This window comes from Hippopotamus amphibius, chromosome 8 (genome assembly GCF_030028045.1).
Source record: "Hippopotamus amphibius kiboko isolate mHipAmp2 chromosome 8, mHipAmp2.hap2, whole genome shotgun sequence".
NCBI classification, from domain to species: Eukaryota; Metazoa; Chordata; class Mammalia; order Artiodactyla; family Hippopotamidae; genus Hippopotamus; species Hippopotamus amphibius.
The window spans coordinates 11,228,470-11,252,928 of NC_080193.1; the positions used below are offsets into that span (position 1 = coordinate 11,228,470).

Sequence of the window (24,459 nt, forward strand, 5' to 3'; positions counted from 1 at the left end):
ATCCATGTTGTCATAAATGGCAAGATTTCCTTTTTTTATGGCTGAATAATATTGTGTGTGTGTGTGTGTGTGTGTGTGTGTGTGTGTGTGTGTATAACATTTTCTTCATTCATTCATCCATTGATAGAGACCTAAGTTTCTTGTATGTCTTGACAATTGTAAATAATGCCACAATGAACTCTGTGGTGCAGATATTTTTTTAGTGTTTTTGTTTCCTGTGGATAAACCCAGAAGCAGATTACTGGATCATATGGTAGTTCTATTTTTAATTTTTTGAGGAACCTCCATTTTGTTTTCCATAGTGGCTATACCAGTTTACGTTCCCACCCACAGTGCATGGGAGTTCCCTTTTCTCCACTAAAGCTTATTTCTTGTCGTGTTGACAACAGGTATGAGGTGATGTCTCATTGTGGTTTTTATTTGCATTTCCCAGGTGGTTAGTAATGTTGAACAACTTTTTATGGACCTGTTGGCCAACTTTATGTCTTCTTTGGAAAAATGTCTATTCAGACTCTCTGTCCATTTTTATTTATTTATTTACTTACTTACTTACTTACTTATTTGGCTGCATTGGGTCTTTGCTGCTGTGTCCAGGCTTTCTCTAGTTGCAGCAAGCAGGGGCTACTCTTCATTGCGGTGTGCTGGCTTCTCATTGCGGTGGTTTCTCTTGCTGTGGAGCATGGGCTCTAGGCATGCAGGCTTCAGTACTTGCAGCACTGGGCTCAGTAGTTGAGACATGCAGGCCCTAAAGCGTAGGCTTCAGTAGCTGCAGTGCATGGGCTCAGTAGTTGTGACTCGTAGACCTTAGAGTGTGCTGGCTTCAGCAGCTGTGGCTCGTGGGCTCTAGAGTGCAGGCTTAGTAGCTGTGGCACACAGGCTTAGTTGCTTTGCGGTATATGGGATCTTCCCAGACCAGGGATCAAACTCGTATCCCTTGCATTGGCAGGCAGATTCTTACCACTGCGCCACAAGGGAAATCCCTGTCCATTTTTAAATTGCATTTTTTTTTTTTGCTATTGAGTTGTGTAAGTTCTTTTTATATTTGGATATTAACCCCTTATCAAATATATGATTTGCAAATATTTTCTCCTATTTGATAGGTTGTCTTTTCATTTTATTGATGATTTCCTTTGCAGTACAAAAAGAAGCCTTTTAGTTTGATGTAGTTCCACTTGTTTTTCCTTTTGTTGCCTTGGCTTTTGGTGTCAAATCCAAAAAGCCATTGTCAAGGAGCTTACTGCCTATGTGTTTTTCTTAGGAGTTGTCCGGTTTCAGATCTTATTTTCACATCCTTAGTCCACTTTGAGTTAATTTTTGTGTACACTATAAAATAGTAATGCAGTTTCTTTCTTTTGCATGTGGTTGTTCAGTTTTACCAACACCATTTATTGAAGAGTCTGCTCTTTCCTTGTTATATATTCTTGGCTTCTTGTTGTAAATTAATGGACTATATGTGTGTGAGTTTATTTCTGAGCTTTCTATTCTGTTCCATTGAGCTATGTGTCTGTTTTTATGCCAGTACTATAGTGTTTTGATTACTATAGCTTTGTAATATAGTTTGAAATCAGGAAGCACCATGCTTCCAAGTTTGTTCTTTTGTATCAAGACTGCTTTGGCTATTTGGGGTCTTTCATGGTTCCATACAAATTTTAGGATTGTTTGTCTATTTCTGTAGTAAACATCTTCGGATTCTGATAGCAGATTGCACTGAGTCTACAGATTGCTTAGGGTATTACGAACATTTTAACAACATTAATTCTTCCAATTCATAAACATGGAATATTTTTCCATTATTTGCATCTTCTTGAATTTCCTTCATCAATGTCTTATCGTTTTCAGTGTACAGGTCTTTCCCCTCCTTGGTTAACTTCAAGTATTTTATTCCTTTTGATGCAATTATAAATGGGATTGTTTTCTTAATTTCTCTCTATGATAGTTTGTTATTAGTGTATAGAAACACAACTAATTTTTGTATATTGAGTTTGTATCCTACACTTTATGGAATTCATTTATTAGTTTTTTTTTAATATAAATTTATTTATTTATTTATTGGATGTGTTGGGTTTTCATTGCTGTCCATGGGCTTTCTCTAGTTGTGGTGAGCAGAGACTGCTCTTTGTTGTGGTGTGCAGGCTTCTCATTGCAGTGGCTTCTCTTGTTGCAGAGCATGGGCTCTAGATGCATGGGCTTCAGCAGTTGCAGCATGCAGGCTCAGTAGTTGTGGCACATGGGCTTAGTTGCTCCATGGCATGTGGGATCTTCCTGGAGCAGGGATGGAACCCACGTCCCTTGCATTGGCAGGCAGATTCTTAACCACTGTGCCACCCGGGAAATCCCCATTTATTAGTTCTAACAGTATTTTGGTGGAGTCCTTAGGGCTCTTTATACATAATATGCAAGTAGTGCATCTGCAAGTAGTAACAGTTTTACTTCTTTCTTTTTGATTTGGAAGCATTTTATTTCTTTTTCTTGCCTAACTGCTCTGCCTACGACTTCTAATACTATGTTGAATAAAAGTGGTGAAAGGGGGCATCCTTGTGCTATTCTTGATCTTAGAGGAAAAGTTTTCAGCTTTTCACCACTGAGCATAATGTTAGCTATGGGCTCAAACTTCATTCTTGGTAGAATTTCATCATTGGGGTAGTGTGGACTAAAAACCTCACTGAAGTGTTCTCTTAAAAAAAAAAAAAAAGGCAATCTTCCTCCACCAATGAAAATGCTAAACAACTTTAAAATAAATTTTCACCCTGCTTCTATATATAAAGCTGTCAAAATATTTAAGCTCCGTTATTACACCACATAATATATGACATGGCTTCACGTGATTACTCTGGAATGAGGAGATGGATCTTTCATAACCCTCCCCCATAAACATGCACATTCCACCACTTCATGTTCTGTTATGGAAAATCCTTTTACTTTCAGATGCTGATTGGTGGGAGAGCTAAATACTTTGACTATGACCTTACCTATGAGATAGGTTTTGTGTCTTTGAAACCTGTGGCATAATGAAATATAATTACAGACATATCAAATTCTCAGTAGTTTTTGCTTAATCAGAGTCAGAGGCAAAATTTGCATTTACTTGTGGGAGAAACTTACACTGAAATTTTATCTTAAGGTAAAACTCAAGGTCTATTCCTCACCAGAGTGGTTGAGACATGATTTATATAACTCAACTAAACTTAAAGATGAGCTGTCTTAGGTGTAGGTAAAATTACCTCCTTATGGAGCTCACTGTGATGTTGATCACTGAGAAGGAAGGATTTTATTGAGAGAAAAGTTGGAAGTTGGAGAGCTGGGGTTTGTTTAAGAGGGTCCAGGTAAAGGACCGAGGCACAAGAAGGCTGGAAGGGACTGCCCTCTGGAAGACCATGGCTTCTGGAGTCTTGAAGCACTGATGTTACACATCCATTATCTCATGTTTTCTGAACTGTAATCCCTGTTATTTTCAGAAACCCCAGACCCAAATACTTTTTAAAAATGGGATCATAATAGTGGGAGACTTGAACACCCCACTTACATCAATGGACAGATCATCCAAACAGAAAATAAATAAAGACACACAAGCTTTAAATGACACATTAGACCATCTCGACTTAATTGTTATTTATAGGACATTCCATCCAAAAACGACAGACTACACTTTCTTCTCAAGTGCACAAGGAACATTTTCCAGGATAGATCACATCTTGGGTCACAAATCAAACCTCAGCAAATTCAAGAAAATTGAAATCATATCAAGCATCTTCTCAGACCACAATGCCATGACACTAGATATCAATTACAGGAAAAAAACTGCAAAAAAGACAAACACATGGAGGCTAAACAATTCACTCTTAAACAATCAAGGAATCACTAAAGAAATCAAAGAGGAAATCAAAAAATATCTAGAAACAAATGACAATGAAAACACAACAACCCAAAACCTATGGGACACAGCAAAAGCAGTTCTAAGAGGGAAATTTATAGCAATACAGTCCTACCTTAAGAAACAAGAAAATTATCAAATAAACAACCGAACCTTACACCTAAAACAACTAGAGAAAGAAGAACAAAGAAACCCCAAAGTGAGCAGAAGGAAAGAAATCATAAAGATCAAGGAAAGAAATCATAAAGATCAGAGCAGAAATAAATGAAAAAGAAAGGAAAGAAACCATAAGAAAAATAAATAAAACTAAAAGCTGGTTCTTTGAGAAGATTAACAAAATTCATAAACCATTAGCCAGACTCATCAAGAAAAAAAGGGAGAAGATGCAAATCAACAGAATTAGAAATGAAAAAGGAGAAGTCACAACGGACACCTCAGAAATACAAAACATCATGAGAGACTACTACAAGCAACTATATGCCAATCAATTGGATAACCTGGAAGAAATGGATACATTCTTAGAAAAATACAATCTTCCAAGACTGAACCAGGAAGAAATAGAAACCATGAACAGACCAATCACAAGTACGGAAATTGAGGCAGTGATTAAAAATCTCCCAACACACAAAAGCCCAGGACCAGATGGGTTCATGGGTGAATTCTATCAAACATTTCGAGAAGAGTTAACACCTATCCTTCTCAAACTCTTCCAAAATATTGCAGAAGGCGGAACACTCCCAAACTCATTCTACGAGGCTACTATCACCCTGATACCAAAACCAGGCAAAGATGTCACAAAAAAAGAAAACTACAGACCAATATCACTGATGAATATAGATGCAAAAATCCTCAACAAAATACTAGCTAACAGACTCCAACAGCACATTAAAAAAATCATACACCATGATCAAGTGGGGTTTATCCCTGGGATGCAAGGATTCTTCAATATACGCAAATCAATCAACGTGATACATCATATCAACAAATTGAAGGATAAAAACCATATGATCATCTCAATAGACTCAGAAAAAGCTTTTGACAAAGTTCAACATCCATTTATGATAAAAGCTCTCCAGAAAATGGGCATAGAAGGAAATTATCTCAACATAATAAAAGCCATATATGAAAAACCAAAAGCCAACATCGTTCTCAATGGGGAAAAACTGGAAGAATTCCCTCTAAGAACAGGAATAAGACAAGGGTGTCCACTCTCACCACTATTATTCAACATAGTTTTGGAAGTTTTAGCCACAGCAATCAGAGAAGAAAAAGAAATAAAAGGAATACAAATTGGTAAAGAAGAAGTAAAATTGTCACTCTTTGCAGATGACATGATATTATATATAGAAAACCCTAAAGACTCTACCAGAAAACTGCTAGCACTAATTGATGAGTTTAGTAAAGTAGCAGGATACAAAATTAATGCACAGAAATCTCTTGCATTCCTATACACTAACAACAGAAGAGCAGAAAGAGAAATTAAGGAAACTCTCCCATTCACCATTGCAACAAAAAGAATAAAATACCTAGGAATAAACCTGCCTAAGGAGGCAAAAGATCTGTATGCAGAAAACTTTAAGACATTGATGAAAGAAATCAAAGACGACACAAACAGATGGAGGGACATACCATGTTCCTGGATTGGAAGAATCAACATCGTGAAACTGACTGGACTACCCAAAGCAATTTACAGATTGAATGCATCCCCATCAAATTACCAATGGCATTTTTCACAGAACTAGAGCAAGAAATCTTACGATTTGTATGAAAACGCAAAAGACCCCGAATAGCCAAAGCAATCCTGAGAAGGAAAAATGGAGTTGGTGGAATCAGGCTTCCTGACTTCAAACTATACTACAAGGCCATAGTGATCAAGACAGTATGGTACTGGCACAAAAATAGAAAGGAAGATCAATGGAATAGAACAGAGAACTCAGAAGTAAGCCCAAACACATATGGGCACCTTATCTTTGACAAAGGAGGCACGCGTATACAATGGAAAAAAGACAGCCTCTTCAATAAGTGGTGCTGGGAAAATTGGACAGCAACATGTAAAAGAATGAAATTAGAACACTTCCTAACACCATACACAAAAATAAACTCCAAATGGATTAAAGACCTACATGTAAGGCCAGACACTATTAAACTCCTAGAGGAAAACATAGGCAGAACACTCTATGACATCCATCAAAGCAAGATCCTTTTTGACCCACCTCCTAGAATCATGGAAATAAAATCAAGAATAAACAAATGGGACCTCATGAAACTTAAAAGCTTTTGCACAGCAAAAGAAACCATAAACAAGACTAAAAGGCAACCCTCAGAATGGGAAAAAATAATTGCCTATGAAACAACGGACAAAGGATTAACCTCCAAAATATACAAGCAGCTCATGAAGCTTAATACCAAAAAAGCAAATAACCCAATCCACAAATGGACAGAAGACCTAAATAGATTTCTCCAAGGAAGACATACAGATGGCCAACACACACATGAAAAGATGCTCAACATCACTAATCATCAGAGAAAGGCAAGTCAAAGCCACAATGAGGTATCACCTCACACCGATCAGAATGGCCATCATCACAAAATCTGGAAACCACAAATGTTGGAGAGGGTGTGGAGAAAAGGGAACTCTCCTGCACTGTTGGTGGGACTGTAAGTTGGTACAGCCACTATGGAAAACAATTTGGAGGTTCCTTAAAAAACTACAAATAGAACTACCATATGATCCAGTAATCCCACTCCTGGGCATATACCCAAAGAAAACCATGATCCCAAAAGAAACTTGTACCATAATGTTTATTGCAGCACTATTTACAATAGCCAGGACATGGAAGCAACCTAAATGCCCATCAACAAATGAATGGATACAGAAGATGTGGCATATATACACAATGGAATATTACTCAGCTATAAAAAGATGGAGCTATATGTAATGAGGTGGATAGAACTACAATCTGTCATACAGAGTGAAGTAAGTCAGAAAGAGAAGGACAAATACTGTATGCTAACTCACATATACGGAATCTAAAAATGGTACTGATGAACTCAGTGACAAGAACAAGGATGCAGATACGGAGAATGGACTGGAGAACTCGAGGTATGGGAGGGGGCAGGGGGTGAAGGGGAAACTGAGACGAAGCGAGAGTGTAGCACAGACATATATATACTACCAACTGTAAAATAGTCAGTGGGAAGTTGTCGTATAACAAAGGGAGTCCAACTCGAGGATGGAAGATGCCTTAGAGGACTGGGGCGGGGAGGGTGGGAGGGACTCGGGGGGGGGGAGTCAAGGAAGGGAGGGAATACGGGGATATGTGTATAAAAACAGATGACTGAACCTGGTGTACCCCCCCAAAAAAAAATGGGATCGTATCCTACATTCTCCATTTATTTTGGACTCCCTCCCTTTAAGAAGATGCTATCAGTTTATTTCACTATCACCTCCTCTTTTTACCCCTTTCACTGGCTGCAGCTCTCCTCACTTTGTTCTTGGAAATCACTGCTAACCTTATGTACAACTTTCCATAGTCAGACAGTTTTTTTTTTAATATTTATTTTTTCTCATTTACTTATTTATTTGGCTGTGTTGGGTCTTTGTTGCTGCGCGTGGGCTTTCTCTAGTTGTGGTGAGTGGGGGCTACTCTTTGTTGCGGTACACGTGCTTCTCCTTGTGGTGGCTTCTCTTGTTGCAGAGCACTAGCTCTAGGCGCACAAGCTTCAGTAGTTGCGGCACACAGGCTCAGCAGCTGTGGCTCAGTAGTTGTGGCACACGGGCTTAGTTGCTCTGAGGCACGTGGGATCTTCCCAGACCAGGGCTCGAACACATGTCCCCTGCATTGGCAAGCGAATTTTTAACCACTGTGCAACCAGGGAAGTCCCTCATATAGTTATATACAAGGGTGAGTTGTAGTAAAACTTCTGTAAATTCTACAGCTAGAGTGCAGATAATTTTGACTCACCCTCGTGTGTGTGTGTGTGTGTGTGTGTGTGTGTGTGTATCTTATGGAAAAACCCATAAGATACATACACTGTGTGTGTGTGTTTTAGAGGTGATCTTTTAAAAATGAGCTCGAATTTTCATATTCATTTGAATCTTACTTTTCTCTGCACAGTGGCAAGTTCTGCAAGTCATCCTGCATATTTCCAAATCATTCCATGGTATTTTGCTATATTCTAGAGTTAATTCAACCATTTCTAATAGTTGGACATACATTTTGATTCTATGGTTTTGTTTTTAGCCTCTACAAATAATACTGCCAACAAAAGCCTTCTAAAAACACAAATCCAAATACAGTACATCTAGGATTTTCTTCCGGGCCCTATTCTCCACCTACACTGTCTTCCTATTATTCCTTTCTCTTCTCCACCACTCCTGTTGGCAGAATTCTACTCTCAGGATGACTAACAGACATGTTCAGGAAACTCAGACCAGGTGACAAGCACCTCCCAGTACCATGCTTCAAGCAATCCTGTTGCTTGAATTAATTCAAGCTTTCGCTGCTTGTGTTGTGCTGGTTCCGAGAGACAGTAACTCCACAGCTAGAATTCATTATTGTAGCAGTGGATAAGGCTGAGGTGATTTATGGGGGCCTGCCCCTTTCCTCTAAGGCCTTGCAGAGGTAGCTTCAGAGGACATCTCTCTATGAAAAAAAACAAACAAACAAATTTTCCCAGACAGCTGGTTAAGGGTTTAGGAATAGTATGATGAGCTTTTGGGCCTTATGTCCTTCAATTCACTCACTAAGACAGAATCTAAACTTCTAACCCAGAGATAGCAATTCCCATACCACTGGCCAACTCTAGGGCTATTTAGAAAGGTTGGCCAAATCATTTGGGTTTTGAAGTCATAGTGATTTAGGTTTGAATCTCTACTGATCTTTCTTAGCAGTGACTTTGGATAACTTATTTTTACCCTATGAACATCAGTTTTTTTCAACCATAAAATTGGATAAATCATAAATACCCTGCAGGGTTATCATGTGGATTACTAACATTTAAAACTTCTGGACTTCTGCTCAGAACAAAATTAATATTCAATAAATATTTGTCCAGATTACTTTTGTATTCCTTTGTTACACATCATATTAACAAATTGGGCCATCATAGGGTATTTCCTGCCCATCCTATATCCTCAAACTCCACAAGTTTTAACAAGTTATAAACCCCAGAAATTTCTAATTAGGGTCTACCCTGAAATGAGGGTCCAGTTTATGCTTTACAAAGATTCCACCTACATTTAACTAGATCAAGCTATCTTCTTTTTTGTAATACTTATATTCTTAAATAAATATTTATGAAAAAAATTTGTCAGGTAGAGAATGGTCTTGAGGACATGGCGGGGGGTGGTGGCGGGAAGGGGAAGCTGGGATGAAGTGAGAGAGTAGCATAGACATATATACACTACCAAATGTAAAACAGATAGCTAGTGGGAAGCAGCTGCATAACATGGGGAGATCAACTTGATGCTTGGTGGTGACCTAGAGGGGTGGGATAGGGAGGAGGGGAGGGAGGCGCAAGAGGGAGGGGATATGGGGATATAGATGTAAATACAGCTGATTCACTTTGTTGTACAGCGGAAACTGCACAACACCGTAAAAAAAAGAGCAAAAAAACTTGTCAAGAAGTTATACAAGAGGGAACTGGTAGAGTGGGCAGAAGAATCTTCAGAGAAGGAAAGTAAGGAGCTGAGTTAGCCTCAATGTATATGGTTTTGCCTAGAGTCTGGTCAACAAGTGTTGACTAATAAGTCTCTTAGCTGGGCCCAGCTCCACGGTTGAGCTATTTAGATTCATGCTTGCCCACTCATTAGATGTCCCAGATTGGTACTTTCTCATGTCTTTTCTTTTTTTTTTTTAATTGAAGTACAGTTTATGCACAATGTTATATAAGTTACAGGTAGACAGTATAGTGATTCACAATTTTTAAAGGCTATAGTCCATTTACAATTATAAAATATTGGCTATATTCCTTGTGTTGTACAATAGTGTCTTTTCTTATTGATAACACAAATGTTGGGAGAAGGCTGCCGCCTCGCCGGGCGGCTGAGGGCAGGCGGGCGGACGGGCGGCGCCGGCGGACGGGCCGCGACGTGAGGGGCGGTCGGACTGGTCCCGGGCCTGAGTCCCGGAGCCCCCGCTGCCGCCTTTGTAAAATCAGCTCCCGCCCCGCGGAACCGGTCCCAGCCGAGGCGGTTGGGCCGGCGCCCTGGGTCGCGGACCGGCGCTACGGGGGCCTCGCCGCCTGGGCCGGGCACTCCCAGATTCCTTGTCGCCGAACCCCGCGCCCGCCTAATCCCTGGTCTCCGCGAGTTTGGGTGAGAAAGGGGTTGCTCTGCCTAGGATGCATTTTAGAGGAAGCCAGCCCATGAGCCGATGAACCCCACCCGAACTTCCCCAGAGACGCCCAGCTAGTGAGTTGGCTGCGTCCACCCGTGTTGGCTGGCTCCCACGCCCCGCCACTCTCCAGACCCACCGTCCCACTTCCCAGATCCACGCTTGCCGCCCTGGAAAGCGGACAGCGCTTCACCTCCACGTACCTGGTTGGCAGGGCGCCTTCAGGGACAAGAGGTGCTCTGGGATCAAGGCTGAGCCCCCACCCCCACCAGGATGCTGCCCTGCGGAAGGGGGGTGCTGCCCCAAAGGGACTCTTTCGGTGCACCCAGGGGGAGGTTCCATTTCAACCTTTGGTTAAAAACAAGGCACTCCTGGGTACTTAGCGGGTTCTGAGAGTAAGTGCTGAAATGGAGAAAACAGGCCTGCCCCTCAGTGTCTACTGAGAAATGGGAAATAGAATGCAGTAGCTCCTGCAGCTAGGAGGGCTTCTTGCACAGAAAAGGTCTCCCATTTTGATCACCCAGCACCAGAGGAAAAATCACATTCTCCACCGACTTCTGTGAGCCAGGACACTGACTTCAATACAAATACCCAACTTTTTAGTTTCCTCTGATGCTTCCTTGATCAGACGTCTGAAGATGACAAGGACTGACTAAAAGTGAATCGCTTGGGAAACATTCAGGTAATGAATAAGCAAGAGCCTTGAACTTTTCCAAGGGGTATAGGCAAGTACTTCAAGTGGAGTTTCTGCCTTTCTTTCTTCCTTATTCATAATCCTTCCTGTGTTAATGGAACACAGACCTGCTGAAAGGGCAAAGGATGGCAGTTCACTTTTTGTTAGTTGTCTAGCCTTCCAAACCCTTGGACAAATTCAGGCACTGTGGAAGAACTCCATTCAACCAAGTGTCACCTTGCTTCTGGGCCGCACACACGTATTTCCAAAGATAACAATGGTTGAAGGGGAGGGGAAGAGCACGTCCCAGGCAGAGAGCAGGAAAAAAGGGCAAGGTGAAGGACTATCAGGAGAGCAAGAGAACCAAGAGTACCTTCCCCTACAGCTCGAAAAGAAAAGCAAGTGATGCAAGCTCTGTCGTTATAGTGAATGATCAAAAAAGTAACTCCTTAAAATGACACTGAAATGTCTCAAATGAGAAGCGTTTGAGAAAGAACACTGACTGGACAGAGTTGGAGCTGAGTTCTGGCCAGCTCTTCCACAGACAAGCTGCAAGGACCAGTTACCTAACCTTTCAAGTTTCGCCAACCTCATCTGTGAACAAGTTTGGACTAGAGAATTCCCAAAATCCTTTCCAGGTCTAAAAGGCTGTGATTCCATTTTTTCAGCTAATTTTTGTTTTTGGCTGCACTGCGATGCATGTGGGACCTTAGTTCCCCCACCAGGGATTGAACCCGAGCTCCTGCATTGGAAGCATGGAGTCTTAACCACTGGACCACTGGGGAAGTCCCTGAGATGACTATTTTTTAAAAAATAAAAGTAGTACTTGAAATACAGGAAAAGATTACATTTTTAGTTTCACTTTACCTAGTGTGTTTTCTTCTGCTTGTCAAAGAACTTACACTGTCAGAAGTCTGTTCACAGCCCTGCTCCACATTTAACACTCATTCCAGTAGGAATTGCTCATCGGAATTTAATCAATTTGCTTACCACAAAAATGAGGTGCTTCTGCTTATAAGCATCATATAAGTGAAAATATCAAATGTCAACAGTAAGGAAAAAGAACGATAGATGGGTAATTTCAAAATAAACTCATTGTCAGATGGTTCTCACAATGTGATTTAACCTTGGGTTCATGAACCAACTTGTTTAAAGTGTGTTTGCTGGGACTTCCCTGGCGGTGCAGTGATTGAGACTCCGAGCTTTCAATGCAGGGGGCGCAAGTTTGATCCCTGGTCAGGGAACTAATATCCCACGAGCCACATGGCCAAAAATTAATAAATTAGTTAATTAAAGTGTGTTTGCTCACAAGGCTACTTTGTGAGACTCAAAAAAAAAATAACACAAATGTTTTTGATGTTAATAGAAATAGCTCACTTTTATATATGAGACTCAGAAAAGAGAACTGTTTGGCAATGTCACAGAGCTAATTAGTAGCAGAGTCAGGACTGTAATTTTAAGGTCATTTGATTTCACGGTCGGTTTTCTTTTTGGTATTAGTAATGTGTTAGAGCAAGTTAATTTCTGCTGGTGAGAGCTCACTGTAGCATATTTTACCAATTCTGAGTTCAGTGATACCATGTTGGTAGCTTGAAACTGGCCATGGTGGTTGGGAGTATTTACAGCACAGAAATAGGTAAATCATACAAATTTGAGTACCAGTTGTCAAACACTTACCAGTATATCACCACAATTATTTCTGGTAATACAAAGAAATTATAGACCATGTTTTCTGAATCTAAGGCATTTATAATCTAGCTGTCTTTGTAGACAAAACAATATTATATGAACCCAACTGGCTGTGATATGTGCAGGACTAACTATAAGCTCATTAATAGAATAACTTAAGTTCATAACACCAAATAAATGTCAATTGATTAAATGTAGGAGGTAAGTCCATGGACCTTGACTTACCCTAGAATTATGAATCAGGATTAAAATTGAGAAACTAATGGTCAATATATTTACTGTGAATTGCTATTAAATAACAAATCTGACCTCAGCATACTTGTTCACTTCTTCACTTCTTCACTGATTCATTTCTTCACTCATTCAAGCTTTCACGTTCAAAAAATATTTATATGCTAGGAACTGTGCTAGATGCTGAAGATCAAAACAGATTCTGGATGTGGAAAAATTGGAACTTTCACATATTGTTAGTGGGAATGTAAAATGGTGCAACCACGTTAGAACAAAGTTTGGCAGTTCCACAAAATACTAAACACATAGTTATCATATGACCTAGCAATTCCACTCTTATAAACATATATATCCAAGAAATATGAAAACATATATCCATATAAAATTTGTACACAAATGTTCAGAGCAGCATTATTATTATTATTATTATTTTTTTTGGCACACAGGCTTAGTTGCTCCGTGGCATGTGGGATTTTCCTGGAGCTGGGATCGAACCTGTGACCTCTGCATTGGCAGGCGGATTCCCAACCACTGCGCCACCTTGGAAGCCCCAGAGCAGCATTATTCATCGCCAAAATGGAAACACCCTAAATGTCCATCAACTGAAGGTGGATAAATAAAATGTTGTACAGCTATACAATAGACCATTATTCACCAATGAAAAGGAAAGTAGTATTGATACATGCAACAGTACGGATAAATCTTGAAAACAATATGCTAAGTGAAAAAAGCTAGTCACAAAAGGTCACATATCGTATGACTCCATCTATACTGAATGTCCAGAGTAGGCAAATCCATAGAGACAGAACGCTGGGGTGGAAGAAGCTGAGGGAGAAAGTATGGAGGGACAGCTAATCAGCACTGGTTTCTATTCGGAGTGATAAAAATGTTCTAAAATTATATTGTAGTGATAGTTGCACAATCTGCACAATATTTATTCTAAAAACTTTTGAACTGTGAGCTTTAAATGGGTGAATTGTATAGTAGGTTAATTATACATCAATAAAGCTACTTTTAAAAGTAAAAAAATTAGGGAATTCCCTGGCAGTCCAGTGGTTAGGACTCCGTGCTTCCACTGCAAGGGGTATGGGTTCAATCCATGGTTGGGGAACTAAGATCCCACAAGTCGTGTGGTGTGGCCAAAAAAAAAAATTATAAAAGTAAAAAAATTAAATATAAGGCTAAAGTTCCGTTTTATCACTAGTCCTAATCTTCCTCATTGGAAACTATTATTATCAGTTTATCGTTTTTGTTTCTAGACCTTCTTTTTTTTGGGGGGGGGGGGGAACAATTTTATTTTTTAAATTTCATGCTTCAAATTCATATATGTACATTAAGTACTATATAAACTTGTCTTTAGGATATCATTATTTGAGTTGGGCAATATCTCACCTGAATTTATTTGGAGAAATACAACTTAGCCATTCTGCTTAAAGGCATCAAAAAAGCTGCCAAATTAGAAAATAGGGCACCTACAATCTAATTTTAAATAGACAACCCCCCCACACACATTTTTTAAATTTACTACTGGGTTGGCTGTTATAATTAGCACTTTAAGGTAAGCAAAACACCTTATCATGTGGTACTATGCAAGAAATTACATCTTTTGCAATAAGCGGTCCCCTGGGTTGCACCTGATGACGGAAAAAAAATACACTGGCATCATACACTATACTCTCAGGTTATATGAATTCTTGAAAGCCAAAATGAAACTAAGGGAGGGACCCCTTAATAGTTTTTGCGTATAAGAAAGAAAAAATAATCCCATACTGCATTTCACACCTCACAAAAACAGGAAAGTGTTTTAGCAGCTTAAAACCCTTTCAGTTATATAAAACTTCTTACACTAGGATTTACTTTGAAATATAGTTTACAGCAAGATCAATTATAACATACATACACTGGCACTTTAGCACAAGGGCAAACTTTAAAAACAAGGTTTTCTTGGACCTTTAAAATCAGGCCATAGTATTAAAAAAAAAAGAGTCCATGTCTTACATTCTGCAAATTCATACTAAAATACTCTATTTTTGTAGGATAAATGCCAACAAAACTTTACATATGCTACAAGTTTATTACATATATTTACATGGCTCTTTCCTAGGTATGTTTAACTTTCACATTATGCAGCTCCCCACTTTAAACGAGCTTTGCAGGGATGATTTGAAGCCAGATCACGGTCAGAATAGTTTATGCAGTGCCATAATACGAGAATGTATTCTGAAAGCTACTTGGTGAACACCAAATACCATTTCTACAAAAAATCGTTTTGGTGCATTTGTTGGCAGTCACCTGTCCACTGCACTTAACAGGGCCAATGGGGTATACAGTTTCATTCTAAATAGCCCCTAGTGCCCTTTCCACATTCACCACCATACAGTTCACTAAAAGACAACTATTCTCTAAAAATTCACATTTCCTTTTGGCAGTGCATCAGGTGGTTGGCATATTACTTTACTAGGACACTACACTTTCAAATATTCAACCAGTTTTCAACCCCTATATGTCTTAACTGGATGCGTATAATTCAAGTCAACCTGCTGATTCATGAATGACAATCTGAAGTTCTTATTTTCCCCTAACAGGCAACAGAAAAAGTTGATTCCTTTACCATTCCCCAAATCTAAACTTGAAAGGTTTCACTTGAATGGTTACTCAATTGAGAACACTTTGTATCAATATCAAGTACAATTATCAATAATTTAGTTATTTTGAGTTACACTGATTCTACCATCACAGTGCACATAACATAAAACATGAAGTCTAATTATATTTTCTACGTTGATTAGCAGTTTTACAGATTAATTCCCTAGTCAATTTGGTCTGAAACAATTGCCAATTATCCTTAAATATGACTAAATTTAAACAGTAGTTTAGCTCATTTTACACCTGTACTTTAAGTAAGGTTTTAAGTTGAAATGTCATTATTTCTTTATCAGAAGGATTAAAGGGAACAGGAACCCAGTGGCTTGGTGGTTTAGGAAGAACACTTGGGGATGGCGGCTCACTAAACTTGGCTCCAGCATAGTTCTGATTAGTTTGAGACTTAAAAAGTAAGGTGGGACTTGACAAGCTAGAGTTCCAGTTTTGATTATTTGGAAAACTTTTGTTCTTCCCCCCATTCTGCATGGCCTGCCATGCAGCTGCAGATGAATTATAAGTATGTCCTCTTTCCTTTTTCTTATGAACAATCTTCATCTGGGAATTCTGATCCTTGGTCTTCTGTCTACTGAGCTGCTGTTGGTTCTTACTAACGCTTCTAGATTGAGGGGCTGGAATGTTATACCTCTCTCCACCACCCTTCTTCAGCTTCTTTGTCACCTTTCAGTCTGCTTTTCAGATTGCAGGATTTCCGCTACCTGTCCTCTTCCTTGCTGCCACGCCCGGGATAACAGATGTTGCTTTCTGACAGATCCTTTCCTTTGTCTCAATACAGAAGTTTTCATGGGCTGATCTGCTGAGTTCAGCCTAAGAGCTGAGGCCAACATCTGAGTCTCCTCAGCACACAAGTTTGAGAGAAGTCTTAGCGACTTCAAGCGCGGCACCACGGCCGCGGCGGCTCCTGCTCGGCGTCGAAGCCCCCCTCCCCTTCCAGGGAGAGACGAGGCAAGGAACGAGCGAAGCCCACGAGCACCGAAGAGCCAGCTGATGGCCACCTCAGGCTCCCAACCGGCCTCCTCCTTCTGCCTCTACCGACAAAATGGATCTAGACCTTCTTTTAAGGTAGAAAGAAAACATTAGTATTGTTTCATGTACATAATTATATGTATAACATAAATAGACCATGCTTTTTTAAAACTCATTATGTCTTGAAGATGGGTCCATTTGATACATAAGCTTCTCAAAGAAAGTGCTCTGGTGGGATCTTGGGCATTGTAAATGCTTACTATATTTGATATAATTCAAATAAACTGCATCAAGATATGTGAGGAAAGGCACTGTCATTTCTGCAAAGGATTTCATGCCTAGCTAATTCACTGAACCTCTATGATGGGTTAAATATTCCTGATGATACAGTAAGAACTTTGCTATAGTCTTCTTCAACTAAAAAAACTTTGTTCCAGCAAAGGGCTGATAGCACAAGCCCTGGGACTTTGCATGGAGGAGCCATACTGGAGGCTGAGGTAGAGAAGCCAATAAGGTAAAATAAGAAACAGAAGAGGGTCATGCCTGGAAAGCCAAGTGAAAAAGTGTTTCAAGGAGTAATCAACTGTATTTATGTAGATGATTAACCAGAAAGCTTAACTAAATGGGATTCTAAAAATATGAACATACTTTAAACAACTTGAATATTCATCTATTGGACTATTGTTTGATGTGGTAGGTAAAAACCTTTATTTCTGTTTGGTTCATTAATAGAAGTAAAATGTAAATGAAGAATGATTCATGATTTTTTTTAAAGAGATTTTCTGCCATTTACAGTTGTCATGTTCACACCTAATGCTGTAATGTATATTTTCAAGTAGCTTTTCCAAACCACTTGACTCAATGATAAAACGTTTTCTCTTTAGTCATATTTTAACATTTTATGTAATATTTAATTAGGTACTATAGTCATAGGTACTATAGTCACAAGTATAACTGGCACAAATAGGTTTGGAAATAAACATAACTTGGTACATGGTGGAAGCAGATACATAAGGAAAGTAGATATTAAAGTGTAGCCTACTAATGCTACATGTCCAGAGAGCTGTGATTGTCATTGTTTTACAGAAAGAATGAAGAACATCAGTTAATGAAATGAATAGGTAAGTGAAGGGTAAGAAGACTCCCAAACCAAACCAAAATATTAATGTTAAATGAATATGTTGGGCATTATAGGATACTTTAAAACAATTACAGGTAGCCATCACCCAAAACTTGTAAGGTTAATCAGGCTGCAGTTTAAAAATGTGTCCTGAAAAGACAATCTCTTCAGCAAGTGGTGTTGGGAAAGCTGGACAGCCACATGCAAATCAGTGACGTTAGAACATACCCTCACACCATACCCAAAAATAAACTCAAAATGGCTTAAAGACATAAATACCAGACATAACACCATAAAACTCCTAGAAGAGAACACAGGCAAAACATTTTCTGATGTAAATAATAGCAATGTTTTCTTAGGTCAGTTTCCCAAGGCAATAGAAATAAAAGCAAAAATAAACAAATGGGACCTAATCAAACCTAAAAGCTTTTGCACAGCAAAGGAAACCATCAACAAAACAAAAAGGCAAGCTACGACTGGGAGAAAATATTCGCAAATGATGCAACTGAAATTCGCAAATGGCTTAATTCCAAAATATATAAACAGCTCATACATACAGATGGCCAACAGGCACATGAAAAGATGCTCAACATTGCTAATTATTACAGAAATGCAAATTAAAACTACAGTGAGGTACCACCTCACACAGGTCAGAGTGGCCATCTTTAAAAAGTCTACAAAGGGACTGCCCTGGTAGTGCAGTGGTTAAGAATCTCCTGCCAATGCAGGGGACATGAGTTTGATCCCTGGTCCAGGAAGATCCCACATGCCACAGGGCAACTAAGCCTGTGAGCTCAACTACTGAGCCTGCGCTCTAGAGCCCATGAGCCACAACTACTGAGCCCATATGCTGCAACTACTGAAGCCCACACGCTCTAGGGCCCACATGCCACAACTACTGAGCCTGCATGCTGTAACTACTGAAGCCCAGATGCCTAGAGCCCATGCTCTGCAACAAGAGAAGCCACTGCACTGAGAAGTCCACACACCACAATGAAGAGTAGCCACTGCTTGTCACAACTAGAAAAAGCCCACACACAACAACGAAGACCTAATGCAGCCAAAAAAAAAGTCTACAAATAATAAATGCTGGACAGGGTGTGGAGAAAGGGACCCCTCCTACACTGTTAAAGGGAATGTAAATTGGTGTGGCCACAATGGAAAACAGTATGGAGGGTCCTTAAAAAACTAAAAATAGAATTGCTGTATGATCCAGCAATCCCATTCCTGGGCATATATCTGGACAAAACTCTTAATTCAAAAACACACATGTACCCCAATGTTCACAGCAGCATTATTTACAATAGTCATGACATGGCAGCAACCTAAGTGTCCATCAACAGATGAATGGATAAAGAAGATGTGATACACATACACACACACAATGGAATACTACTCAGCCATAAAAAAATAATAAAATAATGCCATTTATAGCAAACATGGATGGGCCTAGAGGTTATCATACTAAGTGAAGTAAGTCAGAAAGAGAAAAACAAATACTATATGATATCACTTATATGTGGAATCTAAAATGTGACACAAAATGAACTTATATATGAAACAGAAACAGACTCACACACATAGAAAACAAACTTATGGTTACCAAAGGGGAAAGTGGGTAGGAGAGGGATTAGGAGTTTGGGATTAGTAGATACGAATTACTATATACAAAATAGATAAACACAAGGCCCTAATGTTTAGCACAGGAAACTACATTCAGTATCCTGTAATAAACCATAATGGAAAAGAATATGGAAAAGATTGCTGTACACCAGAAACTAATACATTGTAAATCAACTATACTTCAATAAAAATAAGTAAATAAATGAAACTTTGGAAAAAATGTATGGGAAAGAGGAAATCCTAGAGCAGTTCTCAGTCAAAAGGAAATATGTGAAGGAAGTTAATAATAATATTCTTGTTTGTATAGCACTTTTTATTTTACAAAGCATTTTTACAAATGCTAGTGAATCATTGGAAAAGTTCATATAGATATTATTTCCACCTTACAAACAAGAAGCTGCTGCTTAAAGAGATTAAATGACAAAAATAACAAAATTTGCAAATAACCAAACTGAGTCTTAAATTCGGGTTTTCTAAGTTTTAAAAAAAACAAAACCTTCCAGTAAGGCTCCATATTACAGTCCATGGAAAAAGCTGATTTATCATAGGATGTAGCATTCAATTTCTTAAGGGCTAGGAAACAAATTTAAATATAAGGAAGGGGGAGGGTGGGGGGACTCGAGGGAGGGTGGGGGGGGGAGTCAAGGGAGGGAGGGAATATGGGGATATGTGTATAAAAACAGATGATTGAATTTGGTGTACCCCCAAAAAATAATAAATAAATAAATAAAATTAAATATAAGGAAGGGAGAATAGCAGAAGGTGGCAGCAGCAGTGCAATTTTTTTACTTCTCCTTAAATCACCCCATAAAAACAAACAAAGCACTATGATGATAAAAAATCAAACCCAACAAACAACAACAAAAAGAGGTGCTAAGTCATCTTACAAACCCCAAGGTGTGGTGTATAAGGACAAAGTACTGATAGTTCCAAGACCCAAGTGATATTAGTAACTGTCACGGAGAAAGCAGAGAGAAGTAATGGGATGCCTACTGGACCTGAGAACAGGAAAAACCCAAATATCCAACAGATACTCGCTGGAAAGCACAGTGAGCCACTCTGAAAAAAAGCACCTGAAACCGAAGTTTCTGACACTTCAATTTGAGGGAGAATGCAAAGGGTCGACTGTAAGGGGTGAAGGGGCCAGAGAAGTCTGGCACCTACAACTTTAAAAATTAACGGACAGAAAAAAATAATAATAAATTAAAAAAAAAAAATTTACGGACAGGGACTTCCCTGGTGGTCCAGCAATAAAGAATCTGCCTTGCAATGCAGGGGACCTGGGTTTGATCCCTAGTTGGGGAACTAAGATCCCACATGCTGTGGCGCAACTAAGCCTGTGCACCCAACTACTGAGCTCGCGTGCCTCAACTAGAGAGCCTGTGTGCTGCAAACTACAGAGCCCACACACCCTGGAGACTGTGTGCCACAACTAAAGAAGAGAAAACCTGCATGCCACAAGTACAAGAGAAGCCCGCATGCCACAACGAGAGATCCCACATGCTGCAACAAAGAGCCGACATAGCCAAAAACAAAATAAAAAAGAAATTATAAAAAAAATTCTTTTAATTAAAGGACAAACTCTTCTAGGACAAAGTCTCACGCTGGGGAGAATCTGCTAGAAATAGAATTCAAATTGTCCAGAACAAAAAGGCAAAGGAAAAAGATTTGAAGTGGAAATGCTCTCATAAATGTTTCACTAAATAATGTGCTATTTGGCATTACATTTTGGTAAAAGGTCTTTACCATGTTTATGTAGTATCTTTGTACTCCCATTAAAGTTTTAAAATAGGAATAGCCAGTCAATTTTAACAACTTTTTGGCATTCATTCATATGTTTATATTTATTTTGTGGGATGAATTATGATGACACATTTCTTTTTTTTTTTTTCCTTTCAATCGTGTATTTTTTTTTTGATACATTTCTTAATGCTAAACTCATGCATATGTTTCTGGCATAAATTCTTTTTGAGCATGGTGTTTTCCTTGAATGCACTACAACATTCTATTTCTTTTTTCTTTTTAAACTTGCTCGGACTTCCTAGGTGGCGCAGTGGTAAAGAATCTGCCTGCCAATGCAGGGGACATGGGTTCGAGCCCTGCCCTGGGAAGATTCCACATGCCACGGAGCAGCTAAGCCCGTGTGCCACACACACACACACACACACACAAAATAAAATAAATAAATAAATAAACTTGCTCAATTCTTTCTTTCTTTTTTTAAATTAATTAATTAATTAATTTTATTGGCTGTATTGGGTCTTTGTTGCTACACATGGGCTTTCTCTAGTTGCGGCAAGCAGGGGCTACTCTTCATTGTGTTGCATGGGCTCCTCATTGTGGTGGCCTCTCTTGTTGCGGAACACAGGCTCTAGGTGCATGGGCTTCAGTACTTGTGGCACATCGGCTCAACGGCTGTGGCTCATGGGCTCTAGAGCACAGGCTCAATAGTTGTGGTGCATGGGCTTAGTTGCTATGAGGCATGTGGTATCTTCCTGGGGCAGGGATTGAACCCATGTCCCCTGCATTGGCAGGCGGATTCTTAACCACTGCACCACCTAGGAAGTCCCAATATTCTATTTTTAATACATCTTTTTAAATTGTTTTAATCTACATCCCAAAAAAGTGAAATTTACTTCTGACTTTGAAAAAAAAATACCATCTTTATCAAGTTAGGGAACTAAGATTGTATTACCTCCATAAAAAATTTTTCATATTTTCCTTTAGGTTTTAAAATTTAGTGATGACACAGTTGTACAAACAGTTTTGTATAATTTAAAATCTGTACCTATATTATATATTTCTAACATTCATTTTTATCGTGGTAAGAACACAACAATTCTTAACAAAAATTTAAGTGTACAATACAGTATTGCTGACTCTAGGTATAATGTTGTACAGCAGATCTCTAGAACTTACTCATCTTGCTTAACTGAAACTTTATGTCATTGATTGGTAAATCCCCATTTCCCCGTACCCCTAGCCTGTGGCAACCACCATTCAACTCATGGATTCTATGAATTTGACTAATTTAGATACCTCATATAAGTAGAATAATGAGGTATTTGTTTTTCTGTGACTGGTCTATTTTACTCAGCATAATGTCCTCAAGGTTCATCCGTGTTGTCACATATTGCAGGATATCCTGCAATATATATATTTTCTATATCTGTTGAAGAATATTTAGGTTGTTTCCACATCTTGGCTATTGTGAATCTTGGCTGCAATGAACAAGGGAATGCTTATATCTCTTTGATATCATGCCACACCTCTATATCCTACAAAGTTTCTGCTGCAAAAAATACTGATAGTCTTTTGGATGTTTCTTTGTATGTGACAAGTCACTTTTCTCTAGCCTCTTTCAAAATTCTCTCTTTGTCTTTGACTTTTGATAACTTGATTGTGTGTGTCTCAGTGTGGATTAGCTTTAGATTAATCCTCTTTGGTGATCTCTAGGGTTTGTGGATCTGTATGCCTATTTGCTTCTCTAGATTTGGGAAGTTTTCAATCAGTTTTTTAAATAAGTTTTTGGTCTTTTTTTTCTCTCTTCTGACTGGGACTCCTATAATGTGTATATTGGTTGGCTTGATGATATCCCGAAAGTCCCTTAAGCTTTCTTCACTATTTTTCATTCTTTCTTTCATTTTCTTTCTCTGACTGAATTATTTCCAATGATCTGTCTTTGAGTTCACTGGTCCTTTCTTCTGCTTGATCTAGTCTAATGTTGAACCCTTCTAGTCAATTTTTTTTCAGTTCAATTATTGTATTCTTCAGCTTCATGACTTCTGTCTGGTACTTTTTAATATCTTTTATCTCTGTGTTGAAATTCTCACTTTGTTCATGCATTGTTCTCGACTTCAGTGAGCATTTTTATAACAGTTATTTTGGATTATCTATCAGGTAAATAATACACCTCCATTTCATTAGGGTCAGTTTCTGGAGATTTATCTTGTTCCTTTATGTGGATTATCTTTGCCTGATTCTTCATATATTTGACTTTCTGTGTTGGTGTCTGTGTTACCAGACAAACCAGGCACCTCTCTCAGTCTTCATAAACTGGCCTCATACAGGAGAAGACCTCACCCATAACTGTGGCCAGAGATTCTGGGGGCCTCTACCAACTCTTTCACTCCCCAGGAAGCAGCAGGCATCTGTGATTTTTTTATATGCTTGCTCCGTGCTGAACCAAGGGGAAGAGCTGTATTTAATTTTTGCCAATTTGATTACTATGTGTCTCGGCATGTTCCTCCTTGGGTTTATCCTGCCTGGGACTCTGCACTTCCTGGACTTGGGTCACTTTCCTTTCCCATGTTAGGGAAGTTCTCAGCTATTATTTCTTCCAATATTTTCTCAAGTCCTTTCTCTCTCTCTCTTCTCCTTCTGGGACCCCTATAACGCGAATGTTGGTGCATCTGACATTGTCCCAGAGGTCTCTTAGACTGTCTTCATTTCTTGCCATTCTTTTTTCTTTATTCTGTTCTGCAGCAGTGATACCATTCTGTCTTCCAGGTCACTTATCCGTTCTTCTGCCTCACTTATTCTGCTAGTGTCAGGCAGATTCCTTCTAGTGTATTTTTCATTTCAGTTATTGTATTGTTCATCTTTGTTTGTTCTTTCATTCTTCCAAGTCTTTGTTAAACATTTCTTGTATCTTCTCAGAGGTCTGTGCCTCCATTCTTTTTCAAACATCTTGGGTCATCTTTACTATCATTACTCTGAATTCTTTTTCAGGTAGACTGCCTTCTCCACTTCACTTAGTTGTTCTTCTGGGGTTTTATCTTGTTCCTTCATCTGGGACATAATCCTCTGCTATCTCATTTTGTCTTACTTTCTGTGATTATGGTTTCCATTCTCTAGGCTGCAGGGTTGTAGTTCTTCTTGCTTCTGCTGTCTGCCTCCTGGTGGATAAGGCTGTCTAAGAGGCTTGTGCAGGCTTCCCAGTGGAACGGAATGGTTCTTGCCCACTGGTGGGTGGAGCTACGTTTTATCCCTCTGATGGGTAGGGCTGTGCCAAGGGGCGTGTCTAGAAGGCTATGGACTCAGGAAGACTTTAAGCACCCTGTCTGCTGATGGGTGGGGCTGTGTTTCCACTCTGTTGATTGTTTGGCCTAAGACGTCCCAGCACTAGAGCCTGCAGGCTATTGGGCGGGGCCGGGTCTTAAGAAAATGGTGGCCCCCAGGAAGGCATACACCAGTGAGTACTCCCCAGATCTACCACCATCAGTATCTTTGTCCCTGCAATGAGCCATAGCTGCCCCCTGCCTCTGCAGAAGACCCTCCAATATTA

At 39.3% G+C, this 24,459-nt stretch overlaps 2 protein-coding genes across 4 annotated transcripts in view; both read right to left on the reverse strand.

Annotated features, from left to right (window-relative positions):
• TMEM116 (transmembrane protein 116) overlaps positions 1-24,459 on the reverse strand; it is a 103,929-nt gene that overhangs the window by 36,649 nt on the left and 42,821 nt on the right. The window contains exon 11 of one of the 3 annotated variants that reach the window (XM_057747036.1): positions 6,675-8,517. The exons of the other annotated variants lie outside the window; for them this stretch is intronic. Within the exon in view, the coding sequence (XP_057603019.1) occupies positions 8,503-8,517 (15 nt within the window). The 3' untranslated portion in view covers positions 6,675-8,502. Of the gene's footprint in view, positions 1-6,674; positions 8,518-24,459 lie in introns of those variants that run through there. 3 annotated transcript variants of the gene reach the window in all.
• On the reverse strand, positions 15,668-16,501 carry LOC130859541 (proline-rich nuclear receptor coactivator 2-like). The gene is made up of 2 exons (XM_057747044.1): positions 16,162-16,501; positions 15,668-15,934 (listed from the first exon to the last, which is right to left on the reverse strand). The coding sequence occupies exons 1-2, from the start codon at positions 16,288-16,290 to the stop codon at positions 15,686-15,688; spliced, it is 378 nt and encodes a 125-aa protein (XP_057603027.1). The 5' UTR covers positions 16,291-16,501; the 3' UTR covers positions 15,668-15,685.